This window comes from Rhineura floridana, chromosome 8 (assembly GCF_030035675.1).
Source record: "Rhineura floridana isolate rRhiFlo1 chromosome 8, rRhiFlo1.hap2, whole genome shotgun sequence".
Classification (NCBI taxonomy): Eukaryota; Metazoa; Chordata; class Lepidosauria; order Squamata; family Rhineuridae; genus Rhineura; species Rhineura floridana.
Genome location: NC_084487.1, coordinates 60,235,964 through 60,255,158, shown reverse-complemented (window position 1 = coordinate 60,255,158; position 19,195 = coordinate 60,235,964). Strand labels below are relative to the sequence as shown.

The window sequence follows — 19,195 nt, the reverse complement described above, 5'->3', positions numbered from 1 at the left end:
TTGATAACCTTTGTTACCCAAGGGAGAATTAAAAAATCCAACTCTAATACTGGCCCCAATGTCAAGATGTTCAGATACAAGAGAGTTGTGCACTCTTGTTATTTGGAGCAGAGAGCCTTGTATACATGTGTCACCTCTAATAATTATTTACTCTCACAATATAGGAAGTCTGTAAGTAGTACAGTATTTCCACTCAAAGTGCCCTTGCTGGATTGCAATTATATTCTTTGTTGACTTCTAAGTCAGCCTGCATACACCAGTTGAGCCACTAACCCAACACTATATATTTTATCCAGAGATCTAAAAGTATATCATCATCTTCAGACACATTGCATGCAAAAGTATACCTTTAATCTTGGCAAGTCTTTATTGGCCTGTTCCAGCTGGAATCGCAGTTCCATATTTTCAGATGATAGCATTAGGTTCTCCTTGTGAAGATCTTGTTCTTTTTGATACTGGTCATCTGATCCTAATCCTGATGTCTTAGAAAGCAGAAAAGGAGAATAATAAAAATCAAAATGCTTAATATTGGCATTATTGCTTCACTTGATAAATAGCAATAGAATTGTTACATTCTGAGTAAGTACCTGATCAATTAATCCAGAACACTTTTGACTTTGGCTCCAGTCACTATGATGTGTGGCATCTGACATATTACTTCCAAAGAAAATCAACTCTTGATGTTGCCTACTGCTGTTATAGGACTTTACAGGAAAACCCTAGCACTATGAATTGTGCTGTGAAATGGACCAGAAGCCAGTGAGATTATTTCAATATAGGTGAGGTATGTTCCCACTGAACAGTCCCAGTCAACAGCGGGAAAATTATATTTTGAACTAACTGCAGTTGCCACAAGCTCTTCAAAAAGTAGTTCCACATACAATTAATTACAGTAGCGAATAGTGTATCCTGTTTGCTTGGACGATTTCCTGAGTATAGTTCTACTGAACTCAACAAGAATTTAACAACATTTTTTCTGTGTTCAATTAAATCACCTAACATAAATCATATAAGGAAAACATCTTCTACTTTATACTACTAGCCCCTGTGCATAGAACTGTATGCCAACATGCTACTCATGGGTGGCAAAAAATCTCTTGTAGTATTACATAGTCAAACAGAAAATAAAGATAAACTAAAGCCATATTTGGGCATTCATCCTTAACACATCCAGTGCATGGAAGGCAATGAGGTCAGGTAGCAGGGACATAGAAAAGAGGGCAAGAGTATATGCATGATCCTGTCCTTTTCAGCCCCCCCCCAATGTAATTATAATCACACAACTGTGAACATCCATATATGGCTTAAAAATCAACAGCTGCAAGATATAGTCACAATGAACCATAAACGGTACTAAGGACATATGCTTAGAGATGTGAGGGTCCAGGAAAAAATGGAAAAATTCAGGGAAAAAAACAACTTTCCCCCCCTTCTGTGAGGGTTTTTTTTCAAAATATTTCTGGGGGAAAACAACAACTTTTCTCCAAGCCTTCACATCTCTGTTTATGCTGGAATATTTGTTGTAGAAATACAAGCCTAAGTGTTTGTATTACACTGCAGCAACATTTTTTGTATTTTATTCATCATACTGAGTAATATCTCTGGAACAAGGTGTTGCACTACCTAAGCTATTAGCCTATTTCATCTTATGCACTTACATGATAGATCAAAATGCCTCAGGATTGGACCGTAAATATGGAGGTCTGGTTAGTTAAACTATACTTGGAAATGATGGGGTAACAAAGTAATCACTAGATCACTGGTCATGCTACATGACATCAGAATCACACAAAGGAACAATAAAGAGAAAAGCAGCAAGTTGTTTTGGCAAACCTGAGGAATTTCACAAAACTCTGGAATCAATTCAGTCCTCTCTTGCCCAGCATGATGGTTCTCACAGATATATTCTACCACCACCTTATCATTTTTTTTTTTACAATTTCTGCATCAGAATCACTGGGCTGATTGGTAGCTTCCACTGAGTTAGGCTGAATAGAGCTGTCTCTGCCAGGACCAGATTCATGCATAGTTCCTTTATCATCATCCCTATGAGAATGTTTGCATATTTTTTCTGTTTCTACTTTTATTTCACATTCTTCATCAAATTTCACCGCTTCAGCAGACAATTTTTTCTGTTCAGCATGCTCTCCAATGGAATTAGTTTTCAGAGAGCTGCTCTTTTTGTCTTCTAATGCTGCCTCTATATCCTTCTGTTTTTCCCCATTTTCACATTGCCGTTCTGGAATTCCATAGACAGCAACACCTTCAGCCACCTGCTCGGATTCATCTGTAATGTATCTCCCCTCACTGAGTCCATTTTCATCTGTATTAGTCATACCATCAAAAGCTTGATGTTTTGACTTGGTCTTACCTAACAGAGTTTCTTAGGTGGGTATTTCAAATGCTTGTTAGTAGTAAGAGGAGTGTTAGCCAATGCAGCTATCTTACATGGAAAACTCTGATACAGAAGAAATAGGTAACGTAGCATAGAAAGAAAAGTAGTAGATTGTGAAGGAAAGATGACCAAAAACACCTTTACACATTAAACTTCATTTGTATATGGTTTAACCATCACCACCACAATAATATAAATGAGGATTATGTGGGTTCACATCCTGCTCTTGTTGGGCACATGAATTCTTCCTGGTCTCAGTTCTCCAACATTTCATATTTCAACATTTCAGGCACCTGGTTGGCCACTGTGAGAACAGGATGCTGGACTAGATGGGCCACTGGCCTGATCCAGCAGGCTCTTCTTATGTTCTTATGTTCATTCATTCTCAATTCCCTCACCCATCTCTAAACTAAGCTGCCATATTCAAATCATATCATAATTTATTTTTTTCCATACTGTTAACAAATTTTATAAATCATTTTATAAATCATTATAAATCATTATAGTCATCATTTTTTTGGAACTAAGAAGCTCCAAACATTTTAACATTTTCTCTCAGAATAGTTCAGCCCCCTGATCATTTAGTGACCTCTTCCAGTTCAACAATACCTTTCTGAGATGGCAAGGTCGAAACTGTATAGAATGTGTCTGAGTCATTCCATAAAGGTATACTGATACTGATTTTCAATCCTTCTTCTAAAAATACTGAATACTGAATTTGCATTTTTCACCACCACTAAGTTAGTAACCATGTGGTAGTGGTATTCAGATATTACTAAAGTTCAGGTGTTTATATCTCTCTCTATTCAAGATGAAACTAAAAATACTACCCTGTCCAGACAATCATTCTTACCTTATTACAGGACCTTGTATATTTTTCCATCACCCCTCAAGACAGGCATTAATGCCTCAAGCACTTCACTTCAGTCCCTGCAATATAGAATCTGACGATTCCCTTAGTGATCAGCACAGTGCTGTCATTACAAACCATATATTTGTGTTCAGGGTTACAAAGCTTTACGTACCTGATTTCTACAGAACCTACACAGATAATAAAATACTGATATGAAAATTCTCATTAGCTCAGATAGAGAAAAAATAAAAACAAGAGCATTTACACAGTGTGATATATCATATATGGGAACACACACCCATTTTTGGTGAATAATAAGAATTGATTAACCTACTGAAGGTCTTGAAAAAGGGTCTCTGGATAGCTGTTTCTCCAATACAAGAAGCTTTTCTTGGAGGTATCTGTTCTTTAAATGTAAATCTTCTACAACAGAATCTCGAGGGGCAGCATACTGCATCCTGAATAAAAATAATATGTGTGCTATTACTGAAGTAGCACATGACTTGATTATAATTTGCGTATTATATAAATATATGATTTTCATTTTTATAATTATTTTTCTTAAACATAGTTAAGAATTAAGAGCATTACATATACACCATCTCTTCTCATATAACAAGGTTTGGGAACCTTTTTCAGCCCAAGGGCCACATTCTCCTCTAGACAACTTTCTGAAGGCCATATGCCAATGGTGGGTGGGGCCAAAGGCAAAGGTTGAAAGAGCAATGCACATAAATTTTACCTTTGTACAGTAGTCTAGCGTGTACATGCACTCCTACATCCCTCAATATCTATCCTCCATCCATCCAAGCAAGCAAGAGGCCTTATCCAAGTGCAAAGACACATTCTGGCCGGGCAAAAACACTCGGGGTGCAAAGAAGGGCCAGTAATAAGTATGGCCTGGGAAGAGTTCCAAGTGCCAAATATAAAGGCCCGAAGAGCTGCATTTGGCCCTGGGCCCAAGGTTCCCCACCAGTGTCATTAACATAATTATATAAAATATATTTTTCCACACACGTTGATCCAGTTCAGATTCAATGCTAAACAATGGCTCAAGTGTTACACACATAAGCCTCAAATTTGTTCATTACTCACTTCCCTCTTCTATTCCTCAAGGACATGTTGGAAGAGATCAGAAGCTTTCACATTCGTTTTCAATTAACAGTGGTTTATTGTTTTGTCCAAACTCGAAACTTATTTATGGGAAACAAGCCATGATTATAAAACATGGTTTAAAGCTGCCTTGTTTCCGTAAACCATAGTTAACACTAACTGCAGTTCATCCAGATTCAGACCTAATGGCCATATTCAGATGTCGCACCTAGGCAAGCCTTGGATTCACATGCTCTTTCCCTCTCCTCCTCCAGCACAGCTGCAAGGAGGTGTTTGGAAGTTTTCACTTCCATTTTTGCTTAACAGCACCTTGTTGTGTCATCTGAACTGAAAAACTGTCAGTAATGTTCAGCTTGAAGCTATAGTTAATATTTACTTTAAGCTATTCATATATTGCTAAATTAACAAAGATTCAAAGCGGTGTACTTAACAATTAAAAAGGATACCATGGATAAGATTAATTAGAATTAATCACAAACACAGAAAAGTTCCTTAAAATGTCTGCTGAACTACAAGGGTCTCTGTCAAGCACACTAATGTTCAACAGGGAAGGAGCCTGTCTAATCTCAGTCAGGAGGGAGTTTGACAGAATTGGGTTCACAATACTGAATTATACAAGAAGCTGTGGTTAAGCAAAAATGTCAGTAAAAGAGAACTTTGGTCTTTTTTCTTCATGTATGTAAAGATGCCCTCAGGTGGGACTTGAGCTCCACCTTGTGGTTGAAAGCAAAATAGCACTGTTCAATTTCTCTTGAATCCTCTAGCTTCCCCTTAGCCTCAGAAAGTCAGTTCGCACATGACAAGCAATACATAAGAAAAAGAACGAATGAACAGTGCATGCAAAGAACAGACAACAAATGGCACTTTCTGCTAAAAAGAGAAAGAATACAGGAATAACCTGAACATGTATAAGGTCCCAGAGATATGCAGCTCATGGAGGACCCTGAGAGCATCTTTACATGCACGTAGAAGACCATTTTACGGTAAGACCAAAGGTCTCTTCTATTGAAGATGCTCTCAGGTGGGCCATACCCAAGCTGACCCATAAAGGGTGGGAAAGAAAATATGGGCTGCCTATAATTTCTAAGAAAATGCTGCAGGACTTGTCTCCCAAAGGCTGCCTCAGTCAAGGCATAACTATAGACCTTGTAATGTTTAATGAATGTATTGCAAGAAGCCCATGTGGCTGCTCTACACACCTCGTGAAGGTGGAGTTGAGGAAAAAAGCTGTTGAAGTAGCTGCTGCCCTAGTGGAATGTGCTATGATTTCAGTTGGCGGCTGCAGATTCTGACTGGTGTAAGCCAAGGTGATACAATACTTGATCCAACAGGACAGGGTGGATGAGGACACCTTATTACCTAAAGTAGATGGGTAAAATGATACAAACAAGGAGTCCATCTTATGAAAAGGCTTGGTTCTGGTGATGTACACCTTTAAAGCCCAACTCACATCTAATGAATGCCAGGCCTTTTCCGTCGGATGGATAGAAGGGCAGAAAAATGATAAAATAAGATCCTGCTGACAATGAAAAGAGGAAAAGACTTTAAGACGGAAAAGAGGATTAGTATGTAGGATTACCTTATCTTTGAGGAAAATACAAAATGGTTTATCAACTGATAAAGCATTCATTTCTGATACCCTTCTGGCTGACATACTTGCCACCAGGAACAGGACTTTGAAGGATAAGATTTGTAAAGTCACAGAATTCAACGGTTCAAATGGTGGTTTCTGAAGGGCAGTCAACACTTTGTGTAAATCCCACACTGGGAAACAATGCTGTACTGGTGGAGATGAAATAGTGGCTCCCCTAAGAAAGCACCTCACAAAAGGATGTGATCCCAATGACTCTGCTGGTTATACTGTGCCTTTTCTGACACGAGGCAAAGCTTTTCCACATATTCTGCTATAATCATAAACAGCATCTGGATGCCAGCATGATGGTAAGCCTGTTTTCAAGAGTCTTTCCTGGTCAATCTCCATGCAAGAAGATTCAGCCAGGCTGGGTCAGGGTGAATCAGATGCCCCTGAGTCAGCAGGTCCTTCTGATGTGGCAATGGCCATGGTGGGGAGGTTGCCAGGGTGACTATCTCTGAGAACCACAGACACCAAGGCCAATGAGTAGCTACCAGTATCACTTGGGCTGATCCTTCTCTAATCCAACACAAGACCTGAGGTAGTAGAGGAATTGGCGGAAAGGCTTATAGAGGTCCAAGGGGCCATTCAGCCGTGAGTGCATCTGTAGCTTCTGCTGCTGGATCTGCATAACAAGAGAAGAACTAGGGAACCTGATGGTTCTGAGGCAATGCGAACAGGTCTAGATGGATCCTGCCAAACCTTTTGCATATCTGCCTGAAAACATTGGGATGTAGTTTCCATTCTCCCTGCTGTATCCACTGTCTGCTGAGCCAGTCTGCTTGCACATTGTCCTCTTCCTTGATGTGCTCTGCCACCAGGGAGTTCAGGTGTATTTCTGCCCATCTCATCAAGATGTCTGCCTCTTCCTGAAGAATCCGGGATCTCAACCTCCTTGCCAGTTCATAGGTGCTTTGGCCATGTTGTTGTCGGTGCGTACTAATACCGCCCCCAGGCATCTCCTCGTGGCAAAGTATTGCAGAGCTAGTCTGATGGCATGTAGCTCCAAGAAACTGATGGGAAGGCCAGCCTCCTCCAAAGTCCAGTTCCCCTGTACCATGTCGCCAGTGCACATAGCACCCCAGCCTGTTTGGCTGTCATCTGTCATTACTACTGTCCATCTGTTGGGGATCCCTGAAGGGTACCCCTTGCTACAGATTTGAGCCACCACAGCCACCAGTGAAGAGAGTACCGTACTGAAGCCAGCATCAGCACCTGGCGCTGGGATGCTATATCGCTCTGGAATAGAAACAATGCCCACTGAAGAGGTTGCAAATGATGTCTTGCACAAGGGGTAATCTGAATTGTTGAAATCATGAGACCCAGGATTTTGGCCAGCCTCATAAGATCTACTGTGTGGGTCAACTTGATGGAGTGCATCACCGATTGGATCTTAGCCACTCGCTCAGGTGACAGTGCAATAGTTCCTGCCTCCATATCTATTATGGCCCCCAGACGTAGAATACAATGGGATGGATGGAGGGGACTCTTCTGCTGGTTGATCAGGAAACCATGGTCTTTGATGCATGGCAGAGTGCAAGAAGGGTCCTCCTGAGCTTTTAACTTTGATGGTGATTGAAGGAGTAGCTTGTCTAGGTACAGACAGATGTGCACCCCTGTCAGTCTGAGGTATGCCACCAGGGTAACCATGATCTTCATGAACACAGGGTAACCATGATCTTCATGAACACCCTGGGGGCAGATGCCAAATGGAAAGGAATTGCCTTGTACTTAAAGTGCTGGCTGTTCACCATGAACCTGAGATAACGCCAACGTCCTTGATATACTGAAACATGCAGATAGGCTTCCTTGAGATCTATTGATGTCATCCAATCTCCCATCCATAGGTTCTCTTTGATAGACATCAGGGTTTCCATCCTGAACTTGTGATATCAGTTGTACCTATTGAGATACTTGAGATCAAGTACCACCCAGAATGAGCCATCTCTTTTGGCCACTGTAAAGAAAATGGAATAAATACCCCAGTAATGCTGCCCTGGGGGTATTGGTTCAATCACCACAATGTGCAGGAGATGGTAAATCACCTCCTGAATCCTGGCCCTACTGTCTGGATTCGATGGAAAGGGATGGGAGAAATCTGTGTGGAGGTGAATTCTAAGTGGAGGCTTGGAAACAAAATTGTTTGCATCACCCAGCAATCTGGAGTGATGTTGCCCCACTTGTCTGAAAAAAGTTGTAAATGGCCTCCTACTGGGGAAAGGGCGTAGTCAGAACTGATGTTTGTGTGCCCATGTTGACGATCCTGAACTGGGCTTTCCGGTGTACTGCTGTCATTGTCCTTTGTAGGAAAAATGCTGTCTGGCCAAGGATGAAAGGACCAAACATCCTACCCCTTCCAGACTGACCTGGGGTACAAAAGGACTGGGGGGGTTGCCCTGGATCATATGGATGGTAAGATTTTCTAAAGGTATGTTTGTCCTCCCTTTTCTTCTTAGATGGCAGTTTTCTTCTTGTTCCTAGACTCAACCAAAACTTTCTCCAAGGCTCCATCATCAAAGAGCTTTTCCCCCACGTAGGGCTCCGTAGCCAAATTCATGCGGGCTGTGGCATCAGCTTCCCAATGACATAGCCACAGGGTCCTTCTGGTAAACACACCAGCTGCCAATGCCCTAGCAAAAAACTGAAACGGATCCATTGAAGCATCCACCATAAAGACCACTGCTCTAGAAACCTTCAAAAGGGTTTTCCAAATCCAGGCAGGATCTTGCTGAGAGTTGTCAAACAGCTCCTCTAACCACAGAAGAGTAGCTCGTGCAAACACCAAAGTCGAAGCCGCCACCCTTATAGAGAGAGCACTTGGGTCATACACATGCCACAATTCCAAATCCAATTTCTTTTCAACCACATCCTTCAGTAGCACATCGAGTTCTTCAGGTTCAGAGAGAGATTCACTAAACCTTGCATGGGAACATCTATGAGCGGGAGTTTCATTTGATCCATAATGGTCTGGTCCAGAAGATCATACTTATTAGCCATGGGGACCAACTTCTTAAACTGCAAGGGAATCTCAAATTCCACTTTGATGACCTTAGGCTGTTTGGCCACTCTAGACTTAGACTTGGAATCTGGGCAAATCGCCCCTACTCTCAAGGTAGCAGAGTCCAGAGTGGAAGGCTCCTCTAAAGTGTTCAAGTTTAATGTTTCCATCACCTTGCGTAACAGTGGAAGATAATGTGGTTCCTGAAAAACTTGAAGACACCTCTTCCATCTCAGAAGTGCCACTCCATTCCTCCTCATCTAAAACAATTAACTCTTGTGTCCATATCATCTAACACCTCTGAATGGTGAGACGCCCTGCCTTTGTATACAGCATGACGGTCTGGGGAAGAACTCTCACGGTCTCTTTGAGGCTGATGTCTTACAAGAAACTGTGGAGCCCGAGGGATGTGCAGATTGAGACAGACTAGATTGAGGCTGATGGGCAGCTGATGGGGGTAAGGGCTGACCCGTCAGCTGTATTGGCCACCATCCCATTATTGGCCATATCCACATTAACATTAGGGAGGGAAGTCCTCAAGGGCTGCAAAGTAGCAGCCAGGTCTCTAGCCATGTCTGCCAACAAAATATCCTTTAATTGTAATAGCAAAGTGTAACTGAACTGGCTGAAGGATCTGTAAATTTCCTGAGCACGACAGATAGCTGAGAGGAGGGTTCATAAGGATCATAGTCTGTACTGGCTGTGTTTCAGTTGGTCTCATAGCCTGTGCTAGCTGTGTGACATTTGGTAAAGCAATGTACCCAAAGCCTACAAACGTCTCAGTCAATGAGCTTGAGGAAAAAACTGCTGCTAGCTCCCATGTTGTTCTCCTTCATCTTCTGACAACTGCTCCTGATCTCTCAGCAAGCAGTGCCTTCCCTGGAGTTCTATATTGCTTCCCACCAAAAAGCCTTCTCCCCCTCCTCCTTCCTTGCATCCCCCATTTTGAGCTGACTGTTGCTCCAAGGAAAACAACATGGGCATCTCACCCGGGTCTCCTTGACCCCATAGGGACATTGTTGGGAATGGCTGGAGCATTGGGGTGAGGGACACTGCATAGTTGGAGTGTCATCCCCTCCCCACTGATAAAGAAGATGGCGAAACACCCTGGAAGAGGGGATGGAGCTAGCTGCCTGGCTTCCTGCTGCAGCTCCTATCTCATTCAGAGGCGCTGGTCGGTAAGGTAAGGGTGGTAGCCGTCGGGACTTTCTAGATGATGAGGCTGATATTTTTTAGCTTTCACCATCACAGTAAGTGACTGTTACTGTTGCCAGGCGGGAGGCTAAATGCAGCTGTCTCTCAGTTTGGCCGATATAGCTGTATTGCAGCTCTGTGAGGCAGGAGGTAGGGACTGAATACTGCTGTATTGCAGCTTGAGCTGGGTCGGTCACAAACCCCTGTAGCCTGGCTTAATAGCAAGGATGGTTTAACAGGAAGGGGTTGAGGCAGAATGAAAGGGAAAGACGGTAACTGAGGGTTGGTTTTTTTTTATTAGCGACACACAAAAATACAAGACTAGCTAGCAAAACCTACACAAACACACAGAACACACACAGAATACAAGCCTGAAGAAGCAGGAACCAAGACAGGGATCAGAGAGCACGAAGTATGTGACCAGAAACTGTGAAGGCAAAATAGAACTGGGTTTCTGAGTCTAAGGGGAAGCTAGAGGTTTCAAGAGAAACCAAACAGTGCTATTTTGTCTTCAACCACAAGGTGGAGCTCAAGTCCCACCTCAGAGCATCTTACATGCACAGGAGAAGCTTCTAAACTATTCCTTTCAGCCACACCAGAGGGGAGCTCACAACCCTGAGTCTCATTCATTTAACACTGAGCCATAACTTCCTTTTTGTCCCATTTAAGCCACTATGTTCACACATAAGCTTGAAGGCAGTTTTGCAGATAGAAAAAGCCACCAAAATTTGATTATGTAAACCAGTGGTTCCCAACCTTTATAAGCATGGGACCCCTTTTATAAGCTGAAATTTTTTTGTGACCCCCTCCCCCCAGGGAGGCAGGCTGGCTGCCAGGAAGGAAGTGGGAAAGCAGCCTTTCTTTACAGCCTTGCTTCTGTTTGCTGCACAAAAAGCCCTCTCCTCTCATTCTAAGTAAGGGCGTTGCCAGTAGCGGCAGTGCAAGGAGACAGGAATAAGTGACAGTAATCCCCTCTTCTTCCTGGTAGCTCCACCCTCAGCCTCCTTTGGCATCTGCCATGTATTTTATAGGCAGATGCCTGCCCTTAGTGCGCCTGAAAGATGCTCTGGCGCTTCAGCAAAAGGCCTCCCCTCTTGTTTGGAGCAAGGGGGAGGTGTCATCTGCAGCGCCAGTGGAAAGCAGACAGTGTCGAGGGAGTGAAGACTTTTTTTAAAAAATAAACAATTCTTTTCTTTACTGTTCACAGCCCCCTCTGGATTACTTCGTGGCCCCCCTGGGGATCCTGGCCCCCAGGTTGGGAACCGCTGATGTAAACCAAAGGTGAGGAAGTGGTGGTTTGTTTGTTTTTTTGGCCTCAAGGGCTGCACTGGTGGCTGGCACACTTACATGTATATAAACTCTTTTCCCCACCTCTCTCTCTCTCTCTCTCTCTCACACACACACACACACACACACAGAAGTATGCAATGGGGCCTCAGTGATCCCATTATGTGCCCCAGCTGATTGTGATGTAGAGTAAGGCACATGTGGTGAGTCATCCTGGTGTGTCTTCTTCCCCATGTAAACTGTGATCCTTGCGCCCCTTGGAACTGTGAGTGAATTGGGAGGGCAGGATTGTGACAGCCATAGGGAAGTCCTGCATGGACAACCTGTGGCCCAGAGGCTGCAGGTTGTCCACCTTCAATGTAAACCAACAGAAAGGACTCATCTTCTACTGGTGCTGATTCATTGCATCATATGGTATAAAAAACAAAGAATCCTAAAAATGTATCTTTGTATACACTGAACTCCCTAATAAGAGAATGCCACAGAAAACTTTAATACTCTTAACATATTTGCTGAAAAGCAGCAGTCCTTTCTTTAGTCTAGTTTGGGGAGTCTTAGCTCCCCCAAACACCTAATTTTAACACTAAACCATGGTTGTTCAGTCAAACTATGGTATGTTTGAACATTGAACTCAACCTGACAGGCTAACCATGTTTTTTTCTGGCAACAAACCACAATGTGAAGCCATGATTAGTTGTTAGCTTATGATGGCTTGGCATTATGTCCCAACCCAACAACCTTGCTTACCCACGGTTTGTCTGGCCAGTCCAGACAGTCACAAGCTACAGACAGATGAAAAGCAAACCACACTTTAGAGAAATAAACTATGGCTTGTTTGTTTGCTGCAAGATGACTTGTGGTTTCTTGAACAAAATCATGGCTAAAACAATTATCTAGTGCTATGTGTGAATGCAACCTATATTAAAATGTAAGTTTAATGTAATTTTTTATGCCATGCTTCTATGCAGCCCTCAAAAAGGTCAAAATGTTCAATTTCCCAGGAAAACTCTCCCTCAAAATTTTACTAAGCATAAATCAAAATTGCCTATTTATGAAAAACCTCAAAACCAGAACACTCTTAATTTCAAGAGCTTTGTGTAGTATTTCTTACTTTAGGTGAACAATCTCATTCTCCAAATCTGTATTTCGTTTTCGTAGCTCTTCTAGCTCTCTCTCAGATTCTGAGGCTCGTACTCCCACAACATGATCAACAGTAACACCACAGCTCTTGAGTTTCTTCTGCAAAGCAATTTTTTCTTTATCAGCCCTGTAACATTTAATTAGCTTTCATTAACATAATAGTACATTTGCTTCCATATAGATTAAAATCTAAATATTAATTTGTCCACTTAACAATGCAATTGGATACATGTCTACTCAGAAGTAAACCCCACTGACATGAATGAGTCTTACTTTCAGTAAATGTAACTAGAGCTGCAATCCTATGCACATCTAATAAAATCACTGGCTATCTCTTGCCCTTCCACATAGTCATGCTTATGAGGGAAATTTTTCCAAGAGTACCTCAAATTGGGAACCTAGAAAACTGTGTCAGAAGACTACATTTAAGGAGGTGCTGTCTGCTGTCTTAGGGTGCTTCTTACCATTGGCCACTGAAAATCAATACATGAAGACCAGTTATTTTGCCCAGTATTTATTTTCATTCTATGGCTAATGATTTTCCTCACCAGTTATTGATGCTTTTTTTAATGTAGTGATGCATTTTGTCACGAATTTCTATCGATAACGAAGTAAAATGCTTTTCCATGTCTTGAAACAGCATCAATTCCTACCCCCTCAAAAGCTGATATGCCAAGTTGCTGTGAGTTTTTGTTAATTATTAGCAGGGCAGAGCCCCCTGCTTGCTTTGCTTGCCAACCCCCACCCCCAAATACATGCACCTGGCACCCCCCCACACACACACAGAGGGACTCTCTCTCTTACACACATACACACACACATGGGGACTCTCTCTCTCTCTCTCTGTGCGCGTGTGTGTGTGTGTCACACGCACACACACCAGGCACCCTCAAGCCACTTCTCTCCCCTGGACACTCACAAACCTTACCGGCCTCTCACCTACCCAAGCCACCACAACCACTGCTCTGCCTTGTCCACTTACCGGCCTTCCACAAAGCTGCGACTCTGCCTAAGCCATGCACAAGCTTCCTGCTGAGGCTGCCATTGCTGCCATGTAGGCCACTGCCACCATTGCCACCACTGTGTGAGCTGTTTACCAGCCTCCTTCCCCACCCCCAGTCTTGAGCCCAGCACAGCTTGACTTGGCTTCCTTCCCCTCACTTGCCACCTGCCTCCATGCCCTGAGCCCAGCTCGGCTGTAGTTCACCTCCCATCCCCCTTTGCCTGTAGTTTGCTTGCTTCAGCTGTCCGCCTCTCTTGCCTGCTTCACTTGCCATGAATGCTTTAGCAGCAGCTGCTGCGCTGAAGTGTTCACAGTGAACATGACACTTACAAAAAATATATACAGGAAGAAAATAAGCTTACTTGGAAAAAAGTTCTTTTACTGTGCTTAACTGCTTGGTTAAGGACTCCACTTCCTTTTCCTTTTCTTTTAATTTGTTCCTCATCCCTTCTGTTTTCAACTGCCACTTCTTACTTTCCTCCCATCTAATTAATTCTTCCTTAGAGCTCTGGAAAATAATAGAAAACTAAAATGCAAAATCCTCAGGATCTACTTCTTAAAAGTAAGAACACCTTTATTTGAGGCCTGCTTATTTTTCTTAAAATTTGTGTGTGTGGGGGGGGTTAACGATAAATACATAAACATAAATATGAGACGTGCTATTTTTCCCTATGCTTTTCGAAGAACCCATTTTGGTCTGTATGCTGCCTTTTGGGTCACAGCCCACCCAAGGCACCTATCAATATCAAAACAGAATTAAAAATTACATATACAAATACAAAAATTACATATACAAACTGTTGAGTTTAAGCAAACTTGCATGCCACCACCTTTGATAGGGAGATGTCCCCTCTAGCTAGAATTGGAAGACATCTCTATGCTTGTTTACCATAATGTAGCCTCCTAAAGGGTGGGATTATTTACCTTCTCTTCCTCCTTCTTTGTTAAGGGGATATTGATCCTTTTTACATATTCTCCATTAAGCTTGAGGGAGTGAAAAGCATACACATGCTTCTCTTCCAAGATGACCACTACCACAGACTAAGACTTCTATTTTTCTATCCAGGCTAGATCCTATGTTTTCTGAACATATGAAAGGTCGTGAGTAAACAGTCTTTATACTTTTTACCTAAGAAGACTGCCTGTATTATTTATTTTAAATTAACTAGTGTGCATGAGAGGAAGGTGGGATTGGTTATTCTCAATTCCGCTGTTGCGTATATACTTTGCTAAGAAATAGGACTACAAAATGTTCCTATTTCATCTAAACCAAACAGAAACGATCTGACAGTAAGAGAGGCAATAACATAAATAATTATATAAAACAAAGTTAAAAAAACCCACATTATTTAATTCATAACAAAGCTAAGACATAATTATAACACAAGGAAGAAAACATCACCATTGTTCAGAGAGAAATTATATCGGTTAAGATGATTTTTGCTGTGCACCTCCCATACCTTGTCTTCTCTTGGAGTTTTCATTTCTGACTCATCACTCTTCTTTCCTAACTCATTTTCCAGCTTCTTAATTTTTCTTTGAAGTTCAACTATCAGAGGTTGCTCATCAGTTGTGCCCTGAAATGAAGAATAGTTTAAACTAACTTTCCTTGCCATACATCATGACTGACACAGTGATTCGGTATGGGTACTCAGGGCATTCTAGCAGGCGTACCACCATGGCACGACAAGCTGTGCAGTGCAAACACCATTGAAATCAAAGGTGAATGCATAGCATCTACGCTTTCTAGATTATGCTTTTAATGGGACAAGCACAGGCTCCAACTGATCCTCAGTTTATGAATAAAGGCATCATTATATATGAGGCTATAACAAGCTTAAAAAAATTATATGTAATGGATCTTCAGGAAAAATACATGTGTCCTTGAAATGCAAATATTCTTCATTCAAAACAAAATATATGAAAGAGAAATACAAAATGGGTTATCAACGTATTTGTGCACACATATAAATAGATGGCTTGTAGTTCAGCACTGAATGATTTACTTCAGTGCAAAATCAACCAACCCCCAAGGAATGTGCAATTTATTTATATTACATTTGTATACTGCCCAAAGAATGCTATTTGGTTTCAGGTTTAAAATGTATTTACCTGAATTGTATTTGTTAGCCTTTTAATCCGCTTTTTCAGTTCTTCGTTTTCTTTTTCCATCTCATCTTTCTCCCTTAGAACTTTAGTATGGGCTTTAACCTTTTTCTGAAGCTCCTGATTTAAATCATCCATATCATCTAATAATGAATTCTCTTTATTTTTGCTTAGCTTAAGAGCATCTCTAAGTTTTGAAAGCTGGTCATTTAAATCTTCTATCTCAATCTATGAAAATATTTTTAAATGGCATATTACTCAGGACTGCCAACCAAATGAACAAAGAAACAAGTTAACATTAAACTGATGAGTGGTCATTTCAGACAATAAACATATTTGCTAATATTGGACAATATTCAAGGTTAGTTACACTCAAAAGAGATCCACTGAAAACAGAGAAGTCCATTTAATTCAATGGGCCTACTCTGAGTGTGACTAAGTTTAGATGTCACCCATTGGCCACAATTCTGAAGACCCAGACTACATAAATTTCTGACAAAAGGAATGGTAAAAGGTGGAATTCTTCCTTTTTTATACCACATAAAAACTCAGTTGTAAAAACTCTAGGCAGTTGGATTCAACAAGAGAAACTGTTTTTACCAACTTAGGCCATTGGTCCATCTAGCCATGTATTTTCTACTCTTATCAGTAGCCCTATCACCACACAGGAAATAAATAACTGCTGAACCACACACTTAAATTCAGCTAATTATTCTAAATATGATAAAATATTATGATGTGTCAATTTTTTACTTCTCTAGAAAAAACATTCAGAACAGACCATTGGTCTCACCTGTAAGGTGAGTTTTCCAGATATCATGCCATCACGTGGGTTATAGCACCATCTAGCGTCTGAAGGCAAGAATGCACAGGAGTCAAGACCCGGGGTGCTCCTTCTGCCCCCACTTCAGTTCATTCATGGTGAGGAAGTGAGACATATGGACAGCAGTCATACACAGAACAAGTAGACTCGCAAAGAAAAGGGCAACTGCCCAAACAAAGGAGCAGCAACAGCCAGAACACATAAAAACACATAAAAGGGTCTTGACTCATTCACACATTAGAAACTTATTAAAATGGTACCACTAAAAACATGTATGAAAAAATGATACAGTATAATACACCCAGGCAGCCTACATCAGGGAGGGCTGTACTGGCATGATACCTAGGAAAACCACCTTTCAGGTGAGATGAACAGTCCATTTTCCCCAGGTAGCATGTCATCATGTGGGATGTACCCAAGCAGCCCTAGTAGGGAGAAAATACCCACTGCCTCGATTTGAGAAACAACCTGTTATAGAACACGTCTCCCAAAAGAAGCATCAGCAGAGGCATACTGGTCTATCTTATAATGCCTGATGAATAAGTCTGGGGTAGACCATACCGCCGCCCTGCAAATATCTGCAAAAGTTGCATTTGTTGCAAACGCAGCTGTGGTAGGTGCAAATCTGGTTGAATATGCCGTGATATTGCAAGGCACCGAAAGCTTAAGTGACTCGTAGGACAGAGCAATGCAGGCGCACAACCAACAAGATAAGGCGGATTTCACCACTTTCTTCCCCAGAGTTCTCGGGTGAAAAGATACATACAAGGATTCCGTTAGCTGTATGTCTTGGGTACGGTGAAGGTAGACCTTGAGGGCTCTCCAGATGCTGAGAGAGTGACAGGCTTTCTCAAGCAAACAGGATTAGGACAAAAGGATGGAAGTACAATGTCCTGTTTACAATGAAACACAGAGCTTACTTTGGATCAGAAAGATGGGTCCAGATGTAAAACTACTGAGTCCTTATGAAAGGTGTAGAGATGTCAGGCCGATGAGAGAGCTCCCAACTCTGAGACCCATCTAGCCAAAGTGATAGTCACTAGAAAAAGGACTTTAAAGGAAAGCACCGCAAGGACTTGAGGGGCTTAAATGGAGGGCTCTGCAATGCTTGAAGCACGTTCTGTAAACTCCATGACAGAAAATGATGACACCCTGTCGGAGTGAGTGCTGCAGCTCCCTTCAAAAAATGTTTAATCAGAGGATGAGAACCCATGCGGATACTTGACAATGTGACAGCCAAGACTGAAGATATAGTAGAAGCTTGGTGCCGTAAAGTATTAGGCTTCAGTCCCATCTTCAAACCCTTGTGAAGGAACTGCAATACCTACTGGATTGTGGTTTTAGAAGGTTGTAAACCCCAAGAGAGACACCAGATGGAAAATGCTGACCATGTACTCTGGTAAGTTCAATTAGTTAATGGCCATCTAGAGACCAGAATGGTGTCAATAACCTTCTGTGACAAGCCGATGTGGATCAACTGAGTCTGCCCAAATGCCAAGATGTCAGACTCAGCCAGTAAGGATCCAGATGCCAGACCAGTCCCTTTGAGAGAAGATCCCGCCTCACTGGCAGCCTCCAAGGATCTGCTATTGACAAGGCGAGGAGATCGGACATATACGGGCAGTGTGGCCAGTACAGGACTAGGAGAACTAACTGAGCCCGTTTGCACCGAAGTTTCCTCAGTGTTCTACCTAGCAGGGGAACAGGTGGAAACACATATAGGAGGCCGTCAGGCCAAGGAGTCCAAAGAGTGTCTACAGACTATACCTTTGACTCTAGAAATCTCGAGAAGAACCGAGGAAGCTGAGAGCTATTGCTAAAGGAAAACATCCACAGTCAAAGCACCAAAGCATTGCTGGAGGAGACAGAACACCAACAGATATAACTTCCATTCCCTCAGAATCACTTGCTTAGCCAGCCAGTAGTGACATTCAAAACCCTGCTGAGATGTTCTGCTCTCAAGGACAGCACGTGTTTCTCGGCCCAATTGAATATCAGAGTGGTCTCTGCTTGCAAAATTCGAGATCTGGTGCCCTCTTGCCAGTTCAAGTGAGATTTCACAGATGTGTTGTCTGTACGAATCAGGATATGAGTAAGATGAAACATTGTCTGGAAGTGACAGAGGGCCAAATGGACTGCCCGCAGCTCCAGACAGTTTATGCTGTGATGCCTCTGACATGGTCCAGGTGTCTTGCATGAAGCAGGATCTGCACTGGTGTCTGTTGTAACCACAGTCCTGTCCGGCTCTCAGAATGGAGCCCTCTGTCGAAAATTCTGAGTTAAAGACCATCACCGGAAGGAAGACCACAGTGAGAGGGAAAGACAAATCTCTTCATGAGTGGAATTGGCAATGTCCAACTGTAACTGCAATAAACCCCATTGGAGCGGATGGGTATGATGTTAAGCCCACGGGACAATATTAATAGTTGATACCAGCATGCCCAGGACTTTTGCCAGTAACATTACATCTGCCGATGAATGGCACATCAGGAGCTGTGCCACGTCCTTGATCACTGAGATTCGATCCAGCGATAGAAAGACCATGGTTTGAGGTGTGTCTAGAATGGCGCTCAGGTGCTGATGTCTTTGAGTAGGAGATAATGACTTTTCTCAGATTGACTAGGAACCCGTGGTCCCTTAGGGCCACGAG

General features: G+C 42.3%; 1 protein-coding gene across 8 annotated transcripts in view; it reads right to left on the bottom strand.

The window, feature by feature from the left end:
* The window catches only part of CEP290 (centrosomal protein 290), a 126,388-nt gene that overhangs the window by 22,646 nt on the left and 84,547 nt on the right, over nucleotides 1-19,195 (bottom strand). For all 8 annotated transcript variants that reach the window (XM_061639608.1, XM_061639606.1, XM_061639610.1 and 5 more), the window contains 6 exons: nucleotides 15,729-15,950; nucleotides 15,077-15,193; nucleotides 13,979-14,124; nucleotides 12,585-12,740; nucleotides 3,583-3,706; nucleotides 348-482 (listed from right to left, as the gene is read on the bottom strand). In XM_061639608.1, coding sequence (XP_061495592.1) covers nucleotides 348-482; nucleotides 3,583-3,706; nucleotides 12,585-12,740; nucleotides 13,979-14,124; nucleotides 15,077-15,193; nucleotides 15,729-15,950 — 900 coding nt within the window. The remainder of the gene's footprint in view (nucleotides 1-347; nucleotides 483-3,582; nucleotides 3,707-12,584; nucleotides 12,741-13,978; nucleotides 14,125-15,076; nucleotides 15,194-15,728; nucleotides 15,951-19,195) is intronic.